The 15815-nt window shown below is 39.8% G+C and overlaps 1 protein-coding gene across 1 annotated transcript in view; it reads right to left on the bottom strand.

The window, feature by feature from the left end:
* Positions 1 to 2277: 2277 nt before the first annotated feature.
* vipr1b (vasoactive intestinal peptide receptor 1b) overlaps positions 2278 to 15815 on the bottom strand; it is a 34387-nt gene continuing 20849 nt past the window's right edge. The window contains exons 6-13 of the mRNA XM_031850331.1: positions 14067 to 14199; positions 10415 to 10568; positions 10217 to 10277; positions 10040 to 10112; positions 8214 to 8305; positions 7422 to 7551; positions 6817 to 6858; positions 2278 to 5549 (exon numbers count right to left, since the gene is read on the bottom strand). Coding sequence (XP_031706191.1) covers positions 5358 to 5549; positions 6817 to 6858; positions 7422 to 7551; positions 8214 to 8305; positions 10040 to 10112; positions 10217 to 10277; positions 10415 to 10568; positions 14067 to 14199 — 877 coding nt within the window. The 3' untranslated portion in view covers positions 2278 to 5357. The remainder of the gene's footprint in view (positions 5550 to 6816; positions 6859 to 7421; positions 7552 to 8213; positions 8306 to 10039; positions 10113 to 10216; positions 10278 to 10414; positions 10569 to 14066; positions 14200 to 15815) is intronic.

Below are 15815 nucleotides of genomic sequence, written 5' to 3'. Positions count from 1 at the left end.
CAAAGCTGCAGTAAGACATTCTCTTTGAGTAAAAGAGAGGAAAGTAGAGTTTTTGCCATCATTGTTCTCGACTATGGAGTTCATTAAAAAAATCATTGATGTACAGTGGCTTGTTCCTCCAGCTCTGCCTCTGAGCGGCATGACTCAGAGCCGCAGTTCAGATCAAATGAGATCTGATGAGATCAGACGGCTTCTCTTTAAATCAGCAGCCTCTTAGCCATTTGGACAGAGCTAACTTGTTTCCTCAGTCGCTGATCCTTTACAATGCTTTATTTTTGACATGAATATTTAATCAGTGTCATGAATATTGGAAATGTCTAAAGGCGAGACACCTGTCTCACATTTTAAGAGTCACTAGGAGTCTAAAAATAACTGAATTCTGACCGAAAGTCACTCTATCGGCTGTAATTTTAAGCTATCTGACATACTTAAGAGTTTATCAATCCAGACAAAAATGTATCAAATACATCATCTACAACAATACAGCACATTTGTTATCAGTTTGATCAGCATATTTCAACACATTTGGTTGTTGTTTTTAATACACTGTATCGTGTTAATATTTCATGCAGCAACATCCAAATCTGCAAATCCCTCTATTCACAATCATTACAGTTCATAATAATTAATGGCATTATGGGCACGCTCATTTCCACTACATGGAGAAAGCTAATGAAACATTAGACCCCATGGCATGGTGTGTTTGTTGATCTTTTTACGGCACATAGCATTTTGCCCTGGCTGAATTCGCTCTTCTTCATGACCCGCTGTGCTCAAAGGCAGTGATTGAACCAATAAACCTGAGGGACAACAGACGGATTAACTCAAATAGCTGGAGTTTCATTACACCAAAGCAAACTCAGCGGGCAAGTTATTCCTGTCAAACATTGTAGCCTAGCTGAAGTTCAACCGACGTTGGGAGGAACTGGAGCGAAAGTTGCTTTGATTTCCGACAGGAAGAATGATTCAGATCCTTTTGCCCAGTGGGCGAAGAAGTACTGAGAAGGGTAGAGATTGTACACAGTATTATATTACAAGTGAAAGTCCTGCATTCAAAATTTGACTTGAGTATAAACAGCAAAATGTGCCGAAAATAAAAGTAATCATTAAGTTTGACCATAAATTAGAAATATATATGATTAAAAAACTGAAGCATTTAGACCGACAGATTAACATCTCTGATCTTTTAGCTGAATATTAGGTCTGTTTTACTGCTGTGTAAACTTATGAAAACAAACTGACAGCATTAGAAAACATTAATAACATAGAATAGTTGCCTCTAAAACAAAAAGTGGAATCATTTGGAAGTGAGTCCAATCCTGCGTTTTGAATTTCAGTGGTGGGTTTGTTCTCCATTTCAGGTTGTGCCTTTAAATTGTTGCAGCATTAATGTGCCGCGTGTTTAAATGGTGTTGTAGCAAGTCAAACTACAGGTAGTTTCAACTATAGCAATCATCATTTTAATGATTTCATTCGTGTTTTAAACGCAGAATTGAAATATGTTAAGCGGTGCCATACACCCCTCATATAAACTGTAAGTGTAGTAAAATGTAGTAAAATGTGTCCCTCTGAAATGTAGTGGAGCTAAAGTATAAAGAAGCACGAAATACTCAAAATAAATACAAGTAACCTACCTCAAAGTATACAAATAAATGTATTATTGTACTATTTACTTTACATCATTGTTTTCTGACTGGATATAGCTGAGATCTGAAGCCCTTAAAAAGTATTACAAGGTTTTTTCAGACGCTTTTGCCTTGTAAGGGCACTGTGACCACAATGAAGTGATAAAGTACAGTAATTCCCTGGGATAATTCCTCTCTGTGAGCTGGAGACGCGAACACTTTGAGCAGTCATAAACACATTGTTTCCGAAAGAACGCAATGTTCTGCTTTCTGACCAGTTATATCAGCTGGAACATCAAGCTGTCTGCTTGCTTACTGAAGGCGCAGACATTCGATGAAGTCACCTTCAGAGAGGTAGTTGTATAAAATATGAATATTATAAATGAAAAACACTTGAACATTGTCTTTTTTCAGGGACCAAGGAATAGCATTTTTGCATGAACTACTTCCGTTTGAGCCTCCGTGGGAGTCAAATAAAAATAAAAAATCAACTGTAGGCCAGGCCCTTGTCAAGCAGCAGAGGGCACTTATGAAAATAAGCTTCAATTAGGCGACAGTGTTACAGTCAAGGAGGACATGACAACTGTTCATGGTGCAGAAAGTCTTGACTTGGTCGACTAATGAGATCATTTAGGTCGTGTAGAGTGGCGTCCGCCCTCTGATTCCTCTCCGGTAAACACTGCTCTGTCGGCACTGTTGCCTTTGTTTGAGGCAATCACTCAATCAGAGATGTGCTCTTTTGTATCTTTTTAAGCAATGTTGAAGCAAAGTATGATGCGGAGTTTAACATAATCTCAGTACAAAATTCAATTTTCATCATCTTGTATATTTCTGAATAATTCATTTCATACAGTTTGAGTGGAACAGTGGCGGAAATTTATGGAAAGTAAAATTTCCTGCCGAGATAATATTGATAAAAATAACAATGAAACAAAACCTGCTTATTTAAAAAACTAAGAAGTGGCCTTATGTGTACAGAAATGTAAACCTAAGTTAATAAATACTTACAGTACATTTGTAGCATCACAATGGTATGCATTGCACCAGTGTTACTGCACTAACAAATCAACTGTCAAATCTTAAACAACACAATATCCAGTTTGCAAATGAACAAATCTATACTTAACATGCTTCAGTACTGAATACTAACTGTAAGTAGCTACACATTAGAATGATTGTTGATTAAATATCACTTAATATTAGCTCACTGATACAAAACAACCAGGTCACCTAAACACTAAAAGATAATATCTAGAAACAGCCTTGAATTCATTTTATAACACTGTATTCTTGGATCGCTTCTTCGGTATACAAACCTATTTACATTCACCATTATGAGAGGTACATCGGCATATTCACCAAATTAAATTAAACTTGACTGACTACCAAAGACAGGCACCAAAGACAACGATGAGTATTTAAGGGAATAGTTAGAAATAGAAATTTTGGGAAATACTCTTATTTGCTCTCTTGAATGGAATTAGAAGATAAGATTGATGCATTTCTTATAAGAGTGTGAAATACATTTTTTTGTGAATATTTCCAAAACTGTTGTACTGTACTATTTCTTTACACTTTTGTCACCAGCAAAACATCCCATATACGTATATATATATATATAGAGAGACCTTTGCTGTACATCATTTCTAAGATCAATATTAGCATGCATTGGCTTCACTGACCCTTCAGTTCAGCAGCGGGTTGAGATTATGTTATTTTCCTCCAGGTACAGCTGGACCTCCTGTATGTTCCCTCTTGCATGAACATTTATGTGACTTTCAAGTCTGACCTTGTAATCTTAAAAGCCCGATGACAGCATCGTTGTGACAGGACCAGTCATCCCTGTCACCTTGCTTTGCTTTACATATCGGCTCCAATAGTCTCTACTGACATGTCAGGTTCAAACTCCTCCAGTGGAGCAGTTTCAAACAGTAAATATTTTTTTTAAATGGATAATCTACCAAAGCACCACCAAGACAGCTTCTCTGTACAAGTCTGAGGAGTGATTTCAAGTGTGATGCAGCGTCTTCTATTTAGCTGTTACGCTAAGCATTGAGCCACGGAGTGCTACATAAACAACAAATGAACAAACATCAATTACAGTCACATTACTGATATATGATATAGCACAACAATCCATAGCAATTCATTTTCTTTACACTGTATATTTTTGGCTGTACAATGTTAAATGACTACTGTAGAGAAAATGTAAACATTCATGACCTGAACTGCTTAAACGGTGCAATGTGTAATACTGAGCTACTTGCTCCAAAAGAAATAGGTGCAGCATTTTACCTCAAATACTGGGTTCATACAATCATCGGTTATGACAGCAGGGCAAGAATACATCAAATTCAACCAAACTGCTGTGAGAGCCGGTAAAAACAACACTGCTGTCTTATAATCTTTGTGTGTGGCGTCGGCCTAGTGTGTTTACCGTGACACGCCGTACTCACGGCTAAGTAGCCTCTCGGCAGCAGTGAGGACGAGTTGAGCGTGCAAGTCGTTTCGTCGTTTGTCACTTTGAATTTGTTCCAATAAACAACCAAAACGGAAACAGATCATACTCAACAAACACGCTAACATCCTCACAGTCTGTTGATAATGATAGTTCATTTGTTTTTGTTTTCAACGAAAATTCTGTCAATATCTTACACATTGCACCTTTAAAAAGGCATTTACTTTCCAGAGCAGCCGACAGCCAGTGAAGATTGGATTAAAAGAGTCGCTTCAAAACACTGAAACCAGGCACTCGTCAGAGATTGGCACAAAACTGTCCCTGTGCCTCAACAGAAAACGACCACAATCCACCGGCTCGGAATCACACAAAATACAAGAGGTGAGGACTGTACTGAATAAAAGGGGAATGCAAAGGGAAATCAGTCTCTCGTGAGAGTGATAGTGCAGAGAAGGGCATTCATACTCCAAACCCATCACTGTGAATCAGAATCACACTGGTCACCTGGTCTGAAAGCTCATTCATTTGCCATTTATGGAGAAAAAAAAAACATTTTTGTTCTTTTTGGTCGCCTAAAAATATGCTTAAAACATACTTCGATCACTAAGTATACTTACATTCAAAAACTCTCCCCATAACACATTTGTGGTACTTTGACTGTGATGTCGCTGCACTCACTAACAATAATAATAATTATAATTTTCTTTAAAAAAAAAAACATCAGCTCCTTTTCTCCTAATGGCCGTGTCTTCACACCAGCCTTGTTCATTTGTTGCGGCAGGAATCCACTAAGTATTTTTTAATCAACGCATAATTACATCAGATTGCTGGTGCAGCTCACAATTGGATTCCCTCACCTAACCCCATTAATCTGTGACGTTTTGCATTGCCTGGTGTCTGAGCGACATGAACGACTGACCAAATGACTCATAATGACTAGACTCGCAAATTCATCTGTGCATGTGCGCTGAATCTTGAAAAACAAACGAGTGAATGGTTCTCATTCACATGTGCAAAAGCTGTGCTTGTGAAGCAATGTGCCTGTATCTTTGTCACTTATACCGAGTCTTTTTAAGAAGCGTGGGGATTAAAAGCTGCTTAGAAGCTGCCGCTCTATTTCCGACTCATCACTTTCCCTTTTCCACATCACTCAAGCAACACATCATCCCAGAGTGCATGTGCTAATGAGGCGGTGCGTCTTTCTTTTGCTGCCGAATGTTTGCCATGAGAGTATTTTGTACAGCATGTAATGTCTGTATCACCGTTTGTGTGGGTCATATGCTAGACAGGTCGTCGTGACAGGAGGATGAGGCCCGGTGGGTTTTCGGGCTGCATCGTGTCAACATGGTGATCTGGGTGCTGAAGTTGTTGCTGTTGCCAATTGACGGCTGTTGGTATTTGGTGTCCGAGCCCATGTATCTCTGCAGGTGCCACCTTCGCCACTTCCTCTTGATCTCTCCTTGGACCTACAAGGGATTAGAACAATAATACTGAAATACAGCGAGTGGTTTACCATGTAGGTTTTTTTTTTTGCATGTGTCATTTTACAGTTGTGGCATATCTCATAACAGTAACTGAAACACTCATTTCGGCCGATGAATCCGCGTTATTCTTTCAGTCACTACCCAAAGCTCGTGACCACATGTGAGGGTTGGAGTGTGGATGTACAGGTAAATCCAGAGCTTTGCGTTCCAGCTCAGCTTCTACTGACGGTCCAGTACAACGCCCGCATCACTACTGATATGTTACATATCACAATATGAGCAACACGAGGAAATGCAAAAACCGCAAGATCATTCAACTAGAGAGGGCAACAGCTGATGAGCAACAGTCGACCGTGTGATTAATGCATTTGGCACCAATTACGTGAAATAACTGGCAGAAAACAGCTCAAAACTTTTCTGTTTTACGGGGTTGCAAAACCACACATACCTTTGTTTTTTTAATTTCAACAAACACTGAACACTATAAGCGTCATGAAGGTTGGAATCAATGCAGGACTGCTGCATTACACTGTGTTAGTTTTAACTATAATAAGTGTTCCTAATAAACTGGCAACTGAGTACTTTTGACATGGTGTATATTTTCATATTTAGGTAGAGGTAATGAATAAACCCTTCTTGGGCTTTTTTGTCTCTTTACCTATTATTTTTTATCAGTTATTTTATGCCATTTGTTCAATTGTGTTTTCATGTAAGTAGAAATTATTGTAATTTCTGTATTTTGTCGAAGTACACTGCCAAGGCTCACATCGAGAACGAGGACTTCACCGAGGAGAAGATCAGGTTTGGAGTGGAGAGCGTTTACAGCCGAAAATTGCAGATTCAAATTCAGACAGCATAGTGTCAAAGCCTTGCCATCCAACCCATCACTGTGATTCAATCTGGCTCAGCACTGGGAAAATAACTAACAGAGAGCCTCTGCAGACATTACCAAATAGCTCGCTGTCAAGAAGGCTGTGCTTTTTACAGCCCTCCCACCCTCCATGCTGAGTGCAGAAAATATGCAGCGAGGAGGTCCAAGGGAGGCAACCAGCGCTGGTGACTCATACTAACAGCTCCGTCCACCTTTCAGGACTGTTTGTAAATGGAAGTGGCGCACAGAGGGAGTCACAGAAAAACTACAGATTAACTACATTTTCTGAGAAGCAACACTTTGCTATCTCTGCATGGAAATCTTTCAGCAGTGTGTTTATACAAACAGTGTTTACATCACTGTGAGGGGGCTGCCTACCTCTCCGTTGAGGAAGCAGTAAAGGACTGCGACTACAAAGCCCTAAATGGAAAGAAATACAAAGTTAAAAGAGCAATAACAGTGTGTGTCGTGGTGAAAGCTCCTGCTATATCTGTTTATATTGTCGGAACAAAATTTGCGAATTGAAGCATAACATGTGGCATTCATGAGACGTGAATGGAAAAACTATGCATTATGAAGGATTGTTAGTTTACAGTAATAATGAGAAAAAGGGATGAGAATAATGACAGTGAGAATGAGCTGGAAAAGGTTCCTTGGTTTCCAAACGGTCTGTAATGCAGCTGTGCTGTTTGGCTGCATTTCTACATCATTTCTCAATATGTGATGAACAGAAATAGCCGAGGGGCAGTAACACTGCCACTGAATCGGCCAGCAAAGGCCCTGGAGACCTGCCACGGTTTCTTCAGTAGAAACACTGGCAGGTCGGGGCTGACAGGAAGCCAAATCATTACTTGAATGAAGTTTGATTTGGAAATTCAAGAAAAAAAAGTGGGTTTTGGTGTTGGATTAAAATTGTAAAATTACGATGCAGAAGCTTTTTAAAATATTTTTTTCATACATCACCAATAAAGTTGATGTCATACCTGAAATGAACCCAAAATCAAGTCAAAAACCAGTCGTAGCTCAGTCTTCACTTGCTCTGGGATGAACGCAAACACGATAAAATTGATCCCAAACAGAGGAATCAAAAGCAGCGTTGACTTCGCCAGCCTCCTGAAACAACAAAGCAGAAAACAAAAACAAATTTCTCCCTCCGGTGAAACCAATTTTCAATCCGTCTCTATATATGCCAATAATGGAATGCAACTCCAGAGTACTTTTCATTTTACATTTCAGCTCCGAGGACCAGATATGGAAAAATACTCCATTAAAAGTGTCAGTGGGAAAATAGCTCATGCATTATGGCTGGCTTATGAGATGCTCTCCATCACAGGGAAACACTTAAACACATAGAGCTCTATATCTCTGTGCAAAGTAGCTGCCAGGGAAAGGCTACTGTGCTGAGTACCTCGTGCCAAGGCGGGCGATAAATTTGTTTTCTGAAGTTGAAAAAGGATTGGTCATCCTTGCATTGCTTTGAGCATAAAAAGTTAAAAGTAGCCACAAAAACTATTTAATTTAGAGCTAATGTTGAGCCTACAGGACATTTATGTACATCTTACTCTCAGCTTTGGAGATAATCATTGTTTCGTAAATGCAGCTAATTTTCACAGAATGTGGACCGAATTCAGCCCAAGACAGAAACCGTTGAAGTGGTGCAGATTTTTTCCGACATCCTTTCAGAGATCAGCAATATTTAATCTTATCTGAGCTAATTAATTCTACAAATTCACAGCATGAAAACGACTTATAACTTATATATAAATTATACTCACGAGTACTGGTTGGACTCATTTCTTCCGATATCTGGGCAGTTGATTTTCTGGCGAAGTATTCGTATGATGCAGATGAATAGAATAAAGTTCATCTGTGGAGATTTGAGGATAGTATAGTAGGGATATGTTACAATGTGAATAGGATTTAGTGCTACTTTTTCGATACGAAATTTGTACATGGACAAGCTGGTTTCAAAGTCACCTCTACATGTTTTCAGTCTCTAAACTCATGGATATGGAGGAATGTTTGCGACAGGATACGCCACGATATGCAGCTGTTCAAAACAGAAGCACATTTCTCTGCACTGGTCAACAAGTGATTCTGCTCCACTGCTCTTCTGTATGTTTGTGTGTCTGTTCACACCAAAGATAATGTGAACAAGTTAGCTCAAATATTGGTTGGGACATGTCCTCACCGTCCATATGCAAACCTGTGCGCTTTTGCACAAACATCAGTCAGAGCGGCTGCAGATAAAAAGGTCTGACAACCAGGCTGCTGATCCTGATCCTAATGTGAAAGAACACAACTAAACCTGCTGTGTCTGCTGCCGAGCAAAGACCGGCAAAGCAGGACATCACCACAAAGTAAAAACGTCAAAAAGTACTCTGGTGTTTGGTATATTTTTTATACAACTTCCTAAAAACAAACTAAGATCCAAGTATAATCTGAGATTTATCTACAGGTAAGAACACAAAGCAGTGTCTAAATGTTGTGCTGAGAGGCAGGTCATTGACTGTAAATAATTGTACTTCTCACCACTTAACACACTCCACTGAAGCTTCTCGAGTCCTGCTTGTTCAACTCATTTTAACCCTCCTTTTCACACTTCTTTGATAGTGTCTTCCTCACTCACAGTGACACACACACACACACACACACATATGTATATGTGTGTATGTATGTAGCTCAAATCAAGCAATCTGATTGGTTCATAGCCGTGATATAACAATCACATACCACTGCTATGACGTCCAATTTCTTTGCACTTTAAGTACCACTCCACGTCTTAGACGAATGCGTTGTCATATTTGCTTAGTAACAGTGTCACATACAGTCCATGGTCACAAGGGAATAACTTCAACCAAAATGGAAGCAGGTTAAAGAAACAAAGTTAGCTGTTAAAACCTGTTACGAAATGGACACATTTAAGATTAACGGGCGCATGGCCATAAGTGTGAACTCTCTCTCCAGAGCTTCACGTCGGGCCGAACAACGCCCCTTAGGTGATATAATCACAACATACCACAGCCTGTCGTGAGCTATTGCTTAAATAACTCGTGGCAAGAGAGCAAATAGGCATATTTCTAAAAATGAAGGCAGTTTAGTAGCTTAGCATAATGACTGGAAGCAGAGGGAAACAGCTAGCTTGGTTTTATCCAAAGTTCATTATATCTATAATCCCTTCAAAGCTGACATAACTCTTGGATGAGCAAATAATGTCGAATCCTTTAACACCTAAAGCACATTTAAATGTCAGACTATTTTTTCCAGGGCACACTGAGCACATCTACAAATATTCCTTTCTTCAACCTCTGTAGATGAAGAAGACGATGGCAGGACAAGAAAGACAAATGGATTGTGATTATCCTGCCGTAACAAACTCTCAGTTGTGTCGACATACAGCAGGAATACCAAAGACAATATGGAGTTTAAAAGCATGCAGACAACCTACACTGACAGGTAAGTCTAAGGTGCACTAATGATAACTGACAAGGATGTTTTCTTTCTCAGTGGCAATTACTTTTGCTTTGGTAAAGTCTGGCTTGAGAGTGTCAACAGCTGAAGGTGCATTGATGTTGATGTAATGGAAATTGACTGGACTTACCAGGATTGACGCCAAAATAGGAGTTTTAATGATCCACCAGAACACATCAGTGTTCTCGATTATATCCCAGCACCTGGTGGAGAATGAAACAATATTCATGCACAAGATGAAATCAAAGCAAAATCAGACGTAGATTTTAAACTGGACTCTAGCAGTCCCTTGGTGTTTATTTCTTACCCCACATCATTAAAGTAGGCTTTAGTGATGCTCCAAGCTGTGATGAAAATTGTTGGACCACCTAGGGACATAATAAAAATAAAAAAAAGATATATAAGTGTCCACTAAAGTTATTGCACCCCACTGGTATGGGTCACACAACCTGTGGTTGGTCTTCAGCTGAGGTCTCAAATAAAGACCTAAGGAATGCGTTCTCACCCCAGCCGATCAGAATGTAAGCCCAGAAGTACTTCCTCTCAGAGAAGAAAGAGACGGCCAACAATGCGTGAAGATAAAGGCCTTCCACCAGCAGCCAGAAGAAGCTGGCCATTATACAGTACTGGAAGAACACAATCACTACTTTGCAGCCAACCTGGCAATGGACAAAAGACACAAAAACATCTTACAATTTTAGTGGAGTGGAGGATATTACAGGGCAATTTCACTCCCTATTGTAGCAGAATTGCATTTAGAAAGTGGAAGAATACACATATTTATTTTCGTCTGTTGCAGTCTGTAATAAATAAGCCGATCAGTTTTTGCCCACACAAAGGCATCACTGACTTTATCTCTGAGCATTCAATCACATGAATGAACCATCAGTGAATTACAAATGATGGCAGGCTAATAGTGAAGTAATAAACAAAGCGTTAAAGTAGTCATTTTATATATATATATATATATATATATATATATATATATATATTATTTATAATATTAGCAGCTGTATTTCCTCAACATATGCCCAATGATGAGGATTTCTCCTCTGTGGCATTTAGATGAAGCAGAATGATGACTATGATGTCAGTGAGTAAAATACGGGACTTCCATTTGAACATGTGAAATGTATTTAAAGCTAAATTGTTTGTCCTTGTGAACCCTTTGCAGAGGATGTCTTATTAGAAAATATGTGGTACTATTTAATCAATTACAAATGCAGAATACCAAACTGTCTTCTATCCAACATCAGTATTTCGCGCTGTGATATAAACAATACATGCAACATATAACATCTGTGAAATAGGAAAGTGCAGAAATGTTCCCACAGATATTTCAGTGAGCAAAAGGACAAGAGCGGAACAACAGAAACAACCATGCAGGATAACACAATCAGCTCCATTCTGGTTGGCTGACAGCACAAAAAGCACAAAACTTCCATCAGGATGGGTGAATTCATTCAAAATTCAGTTTGCTGCTGCCGAACGCTGAACTGCGAGGCTGCTGTTGAACTTGTTACACAAGGATGCGTATAAAAGGTTCATTTTACTAATGGTGTGGGTGGGCTGAGCTGATGTGTGTAGCGTGCCACTCTTTGACAGGCTGATATACACTCCAGGAGCCGCACACAAGCTGTTTCAGGATCCCAGAGATGCTACCGGGAGGGCATCACGAAGATAAGAAAAAATCAATACTGTGCACATTTAAAAATGTGGATAGTGACCCTGAATGCATTGAGCACTTTAGCAGGTGTAGCAAGGTGTGAGATGAATTGGTAGGAAGCACATTATGGATATGGATATGGATATGTGGGACACAGAGGTAAAGGCAACACAAATATGATAAAGAAACAAAACCGAGTGGATATGAATAATGCAACAGCAGAAACAACCCACTGACATTAAAGCACAAACAGGAGCACACACACACAAAAAGCCACGAAATAACAGTGAAAACACACTGCAAAATACCACTCGTCTTGACTCAACCTGACATTTTACACACATTGTGCGGATGTATACTGGCAGTACTCGTACAATAAGATGGGCATACCATAAGTCAACGGCAGAATACATATGGACTTGATTCTACTGCGAATGCTGTCTGCATCCACTCGGTGTCTCTGGGAGCGAAGGTCTTGGTGGTAACGTTGCTTTTACTTAAATTAAAGATCTGCACTGTTCTTCTACTGTTATTAGGAGGACCTGCTGAAGCTGGTAATCAATAGTGTAAACTCTTCCTGACATCAGCTCTGCCTCTCATTCGTGGCTGGTGAGTTTGTTTATTGAGTCGAATACACCTAGGCTACTAGTAGAAATGTATACATTATTAATAATTCCTTCTCGGTTTGTTTTCTGGCACCCACTTCTTATACATGGATGCTAAGTATTAAAGCAGCTGGCAGTCAAGCTGACAGGGATATTGAGTAGTCTATAAAAATTGATTCCCACATGGCATCTTGAGGGGAAGAAGACTGACCCAGATGGGCTGCCTGAACCTTTGTGCTAGTTATAATGTGTGCAAACCAATACTCATTGTTTGCTGCAGCACCATATAAAAAAAAGCCTACTACCAGTGGAATGTGGAAGAACACACACACACACACACAGTGACAAACACACATACCTTAAATAATGCAATTGTTGTAAGCCTCCCTACAGCAATTATATCATGAATGAATCTAATGGGTCGCAACGGCAAACATCTATCTGCAGAAGAAGGGTAATGAACCAAGCATGCCGAACACACACACACACACACACACACACACACGCACACACACACACAGACAGACAGAAAGCGACAGTAACCGAGCCAACAGCGGTAAGGGAAGTAATGCCAGGGTCATGAGCACTGTAGCACCAAACCCGTCTTTATAATGTCTGTTTCAGCCGACCTATGACAGCAGCTGGCTCCTGTCATCCCTATAGTTCCATTAACGCTATGAAGACAGCCGGAGAGCTCGCTAATAAATACACTCAGAGGCCCGTCTTGTCTTGTGGCCACATCATGTAACATAAACCTTGTGTTCGCAGGCCCAACTGTGGCCTCGGGGGTCTCTGTGGGTGTGTGGCTCAACGGTATGCGATGGGGTGTTGGTGGCGGTGGAAACATTGTGGTTTGATAGAAGTCCAAGCATAAAATGGATTGTAAACTTAGCATTATTTAAGGGTAGTCTTGTCCCATTGGTTTAACCCTCCTTTGGAATGCCAGCTAGGCTGAATTTTGACTCATATTTCAATATTCTGTAATCGTATTGTTTTTGTTGTCAACTACTCACGACTTGAGTATGACCCTCTCAAAATGAGTGTGACTGGTATTGCTGAATTAACCTAGGGCCCTGTTAAACCACCATGCTTCATGTTTCCATGCTGGAATACTATCTGGCTATTTGATCATAAAAAAACACACGTTAGGAATTATTGGGGTCTTAAAACTAGATGTTAAGCTGACACAGGGACTCTCTTCAAGACGTCAGGTAATAAATTGAGTCCTTGTTAATTCTGTAGGTATTGTACTTAAGTGCTGCATACTCCCACAAACAATTAAAGCACCGTATGCCAGGAACTTTAGGGCCCCCTGGAGCTCTGAGGTTGGTAATATCGTGTGGCTTATTGGCCCTAAAAGTCGGGCTCTAATTAGCAAATCCTACTAATAAAGCAACAGAATATCTACAGATGCAATAGAGCAATAAAACAGATTCATACAGCGATTCATTTTATATCCCTAGGCAATAAAATACCTCAATTGACTCAGTTATTTATAGTCAAAAAGGATATTGAGAATTGTCTTGTACTCAAGCTTGAAGCTCACATGTACTGTAAAACTTTGATCAAACTATACTAAACTATGCGTTGACTTGATTTGGTCCTTGTATTAGTGAAAGTGGGCATTTGACAGAGCAACTTAAATTCCCTACTGATCTCCTGTCAAATATCTGGACGACAGAAATCCACATTTTCATCCACATTTGACCTCATGAGATATCTCATTAATGGCGGTTTAATGTGGATAATTAGCCTGCAAGTGTCATGTTGACCCGCTGAGCTTCTTACAGAGTTTGACTTCGTCAGGGTTCAAGGACAACAAGAACCGTTCATCCTTAAAAAACACCCGCAGCGAACAACAGACGCAATTTTGGCGATTCACTCACAGAGCCCGAGGAGCAGTTGTCCACCTCCCCGACGTCGTAGAGGACGACATCCTTGATGAACACGGCGATGGCCTTCAGGATGAATGACAGAAACAGATGCATGTGGATGTAGTTCCTTGTGCAGTGGAGCTTCCTAGGATGCACAGAAAGAGTTGTATAGATCAAGACAAAGAGACAGCACACACACAATTCAATAAAGTAGGCCTTCGTGTTTATTATCCAATGTCCTTGGAGTTAATGGCTTAACATACTGTCACAGCAAATCACAGACCGACTCCACTCATTATTGAGCTTATAAGCTCCATTTATCACCGTGTGGGTGGATCTGCTTTAGAGCACCATGAATGCGTTTCTATGGTCGTTCACACACACCTCGCCAATGAAGACGAGAGAGGTGGGTTTCAAGATGACGAATCAGAAACATATTGAAATGCTCCAGCATTGATTTTTTAATACTTCTTGACATCCTGATTACATTATCATACTTGAGACGATTAAATGATTAGGTTGAGAGAGGGACACGGACGTCTGCAGCTGTGTCAAGGCTCTCGTTAGATCAGATCGTTTGTTTATGCTTGTTCTCTGGCAGCACATGCCCAATCACTTCCCCTCAGGAATCATTAAAGTTTAATCTTATCTCGCAGCCAGAAAAGCGTAACAACATTCTGTCACAGCAGTTTAAAATGACAATACCTGTTATTTAATTACATGCTTGTTTTCCTCTACAATATCAAAGTGAACATTTCTGTCCAATTTTAGATATTTGGAGACGTTTTGTGGCTGAATTAAATCACAGTCTAACTTGTCGTGGCACATACTGAGCGATAAGAACGCTCAGCAGAAAGAAAGTGATAAAAATATCATGTGTGTAATAATTTGTTTTTATTTTGGGGGCAAATGTGAGATCTAATCTCCATCACTGTGCTGGATACAGACAACAGCCTTGTAATTTTCCATAATACAACAGATATGGTTTTCCATTCCAGAAGCTAGTAGAACGAAGGTTTTAGACAGGAAGTGATGTGACATCTGCTCAATAAAGTAAAAGCTTCTATTTTCAAGAGATTGGTGCAAACAGACCATTTTCTTGATCCCTACCTATAATCAGTGGTGTCTTTGAGAAATAGGTGAGACTCTCCACATCCCACCAACACTCATTAATACACCTCATTATTTAGCCCCTCGGCTCCCCTCACCTCCCACTGCCCTGTTGTGACTCTCCTTCTGGCTCAAACCTGTTGTTTGCTTTGCTTTCACCTTCTTTTTATGATGAGCTTGTCCTGGCCTGTGGCAAACAAAAGTCTCAGGTGGACACACTTTCACATCTTTGTGAAAAATAAGAAAAGAAGCTCTGGTCAGTGACCTAGGAGCAGAGGAGACAAATGAAACTTCTACAAAAAAAAGTAATTTCCTGTTCGCCTCCCTCTCTGTACAGAAGGGTATATGGTAGGGAACGGCTGACTGGATAAAAGAATGAAAATACTTATTGCATCACATTACTTTGGCGAAGTGATCTTAGAGGATGAGTCATGTAACAAGCTAAAGGGTACTTTTGGGGATTTTTGCAGCTGAGCAAATACAGTGTTTTCAGTGACAAAATGCAGCACAAAAGAATAAATATGTGCACAAATGAAGACCATCCATCGATTATTAGACATTAAAGGGTTTTTTTTTTTATCTCTTTGTAACATTCTTGGTTGTTCAAAGCTTGAATCTCAGAAGAAGAAGTTACATACAATAAAGATAATT

This window comes from Anarrhichthys ocellatus, unplaced genomic scaffold (genome assembly GCF_004355925.1).
Source record: "Anarrhichthys ocellatus isolate YVR2014 unplaced genomic scaffold, GSC_Weel_1.0 scaffold10, whole genome shotgun sequence".
Lineage (NCBI taxonomy): Eukaryota > Metazoa > Chordata > Actinopteri > Perciformes > Anarhichadidae > Anarrhichthys > Anarrhichthys ocellatus.
Note: the sequence above shows the minus strand (reverse complement) of the source record. Positions and strands in the feature narration are given on the sequence as shown.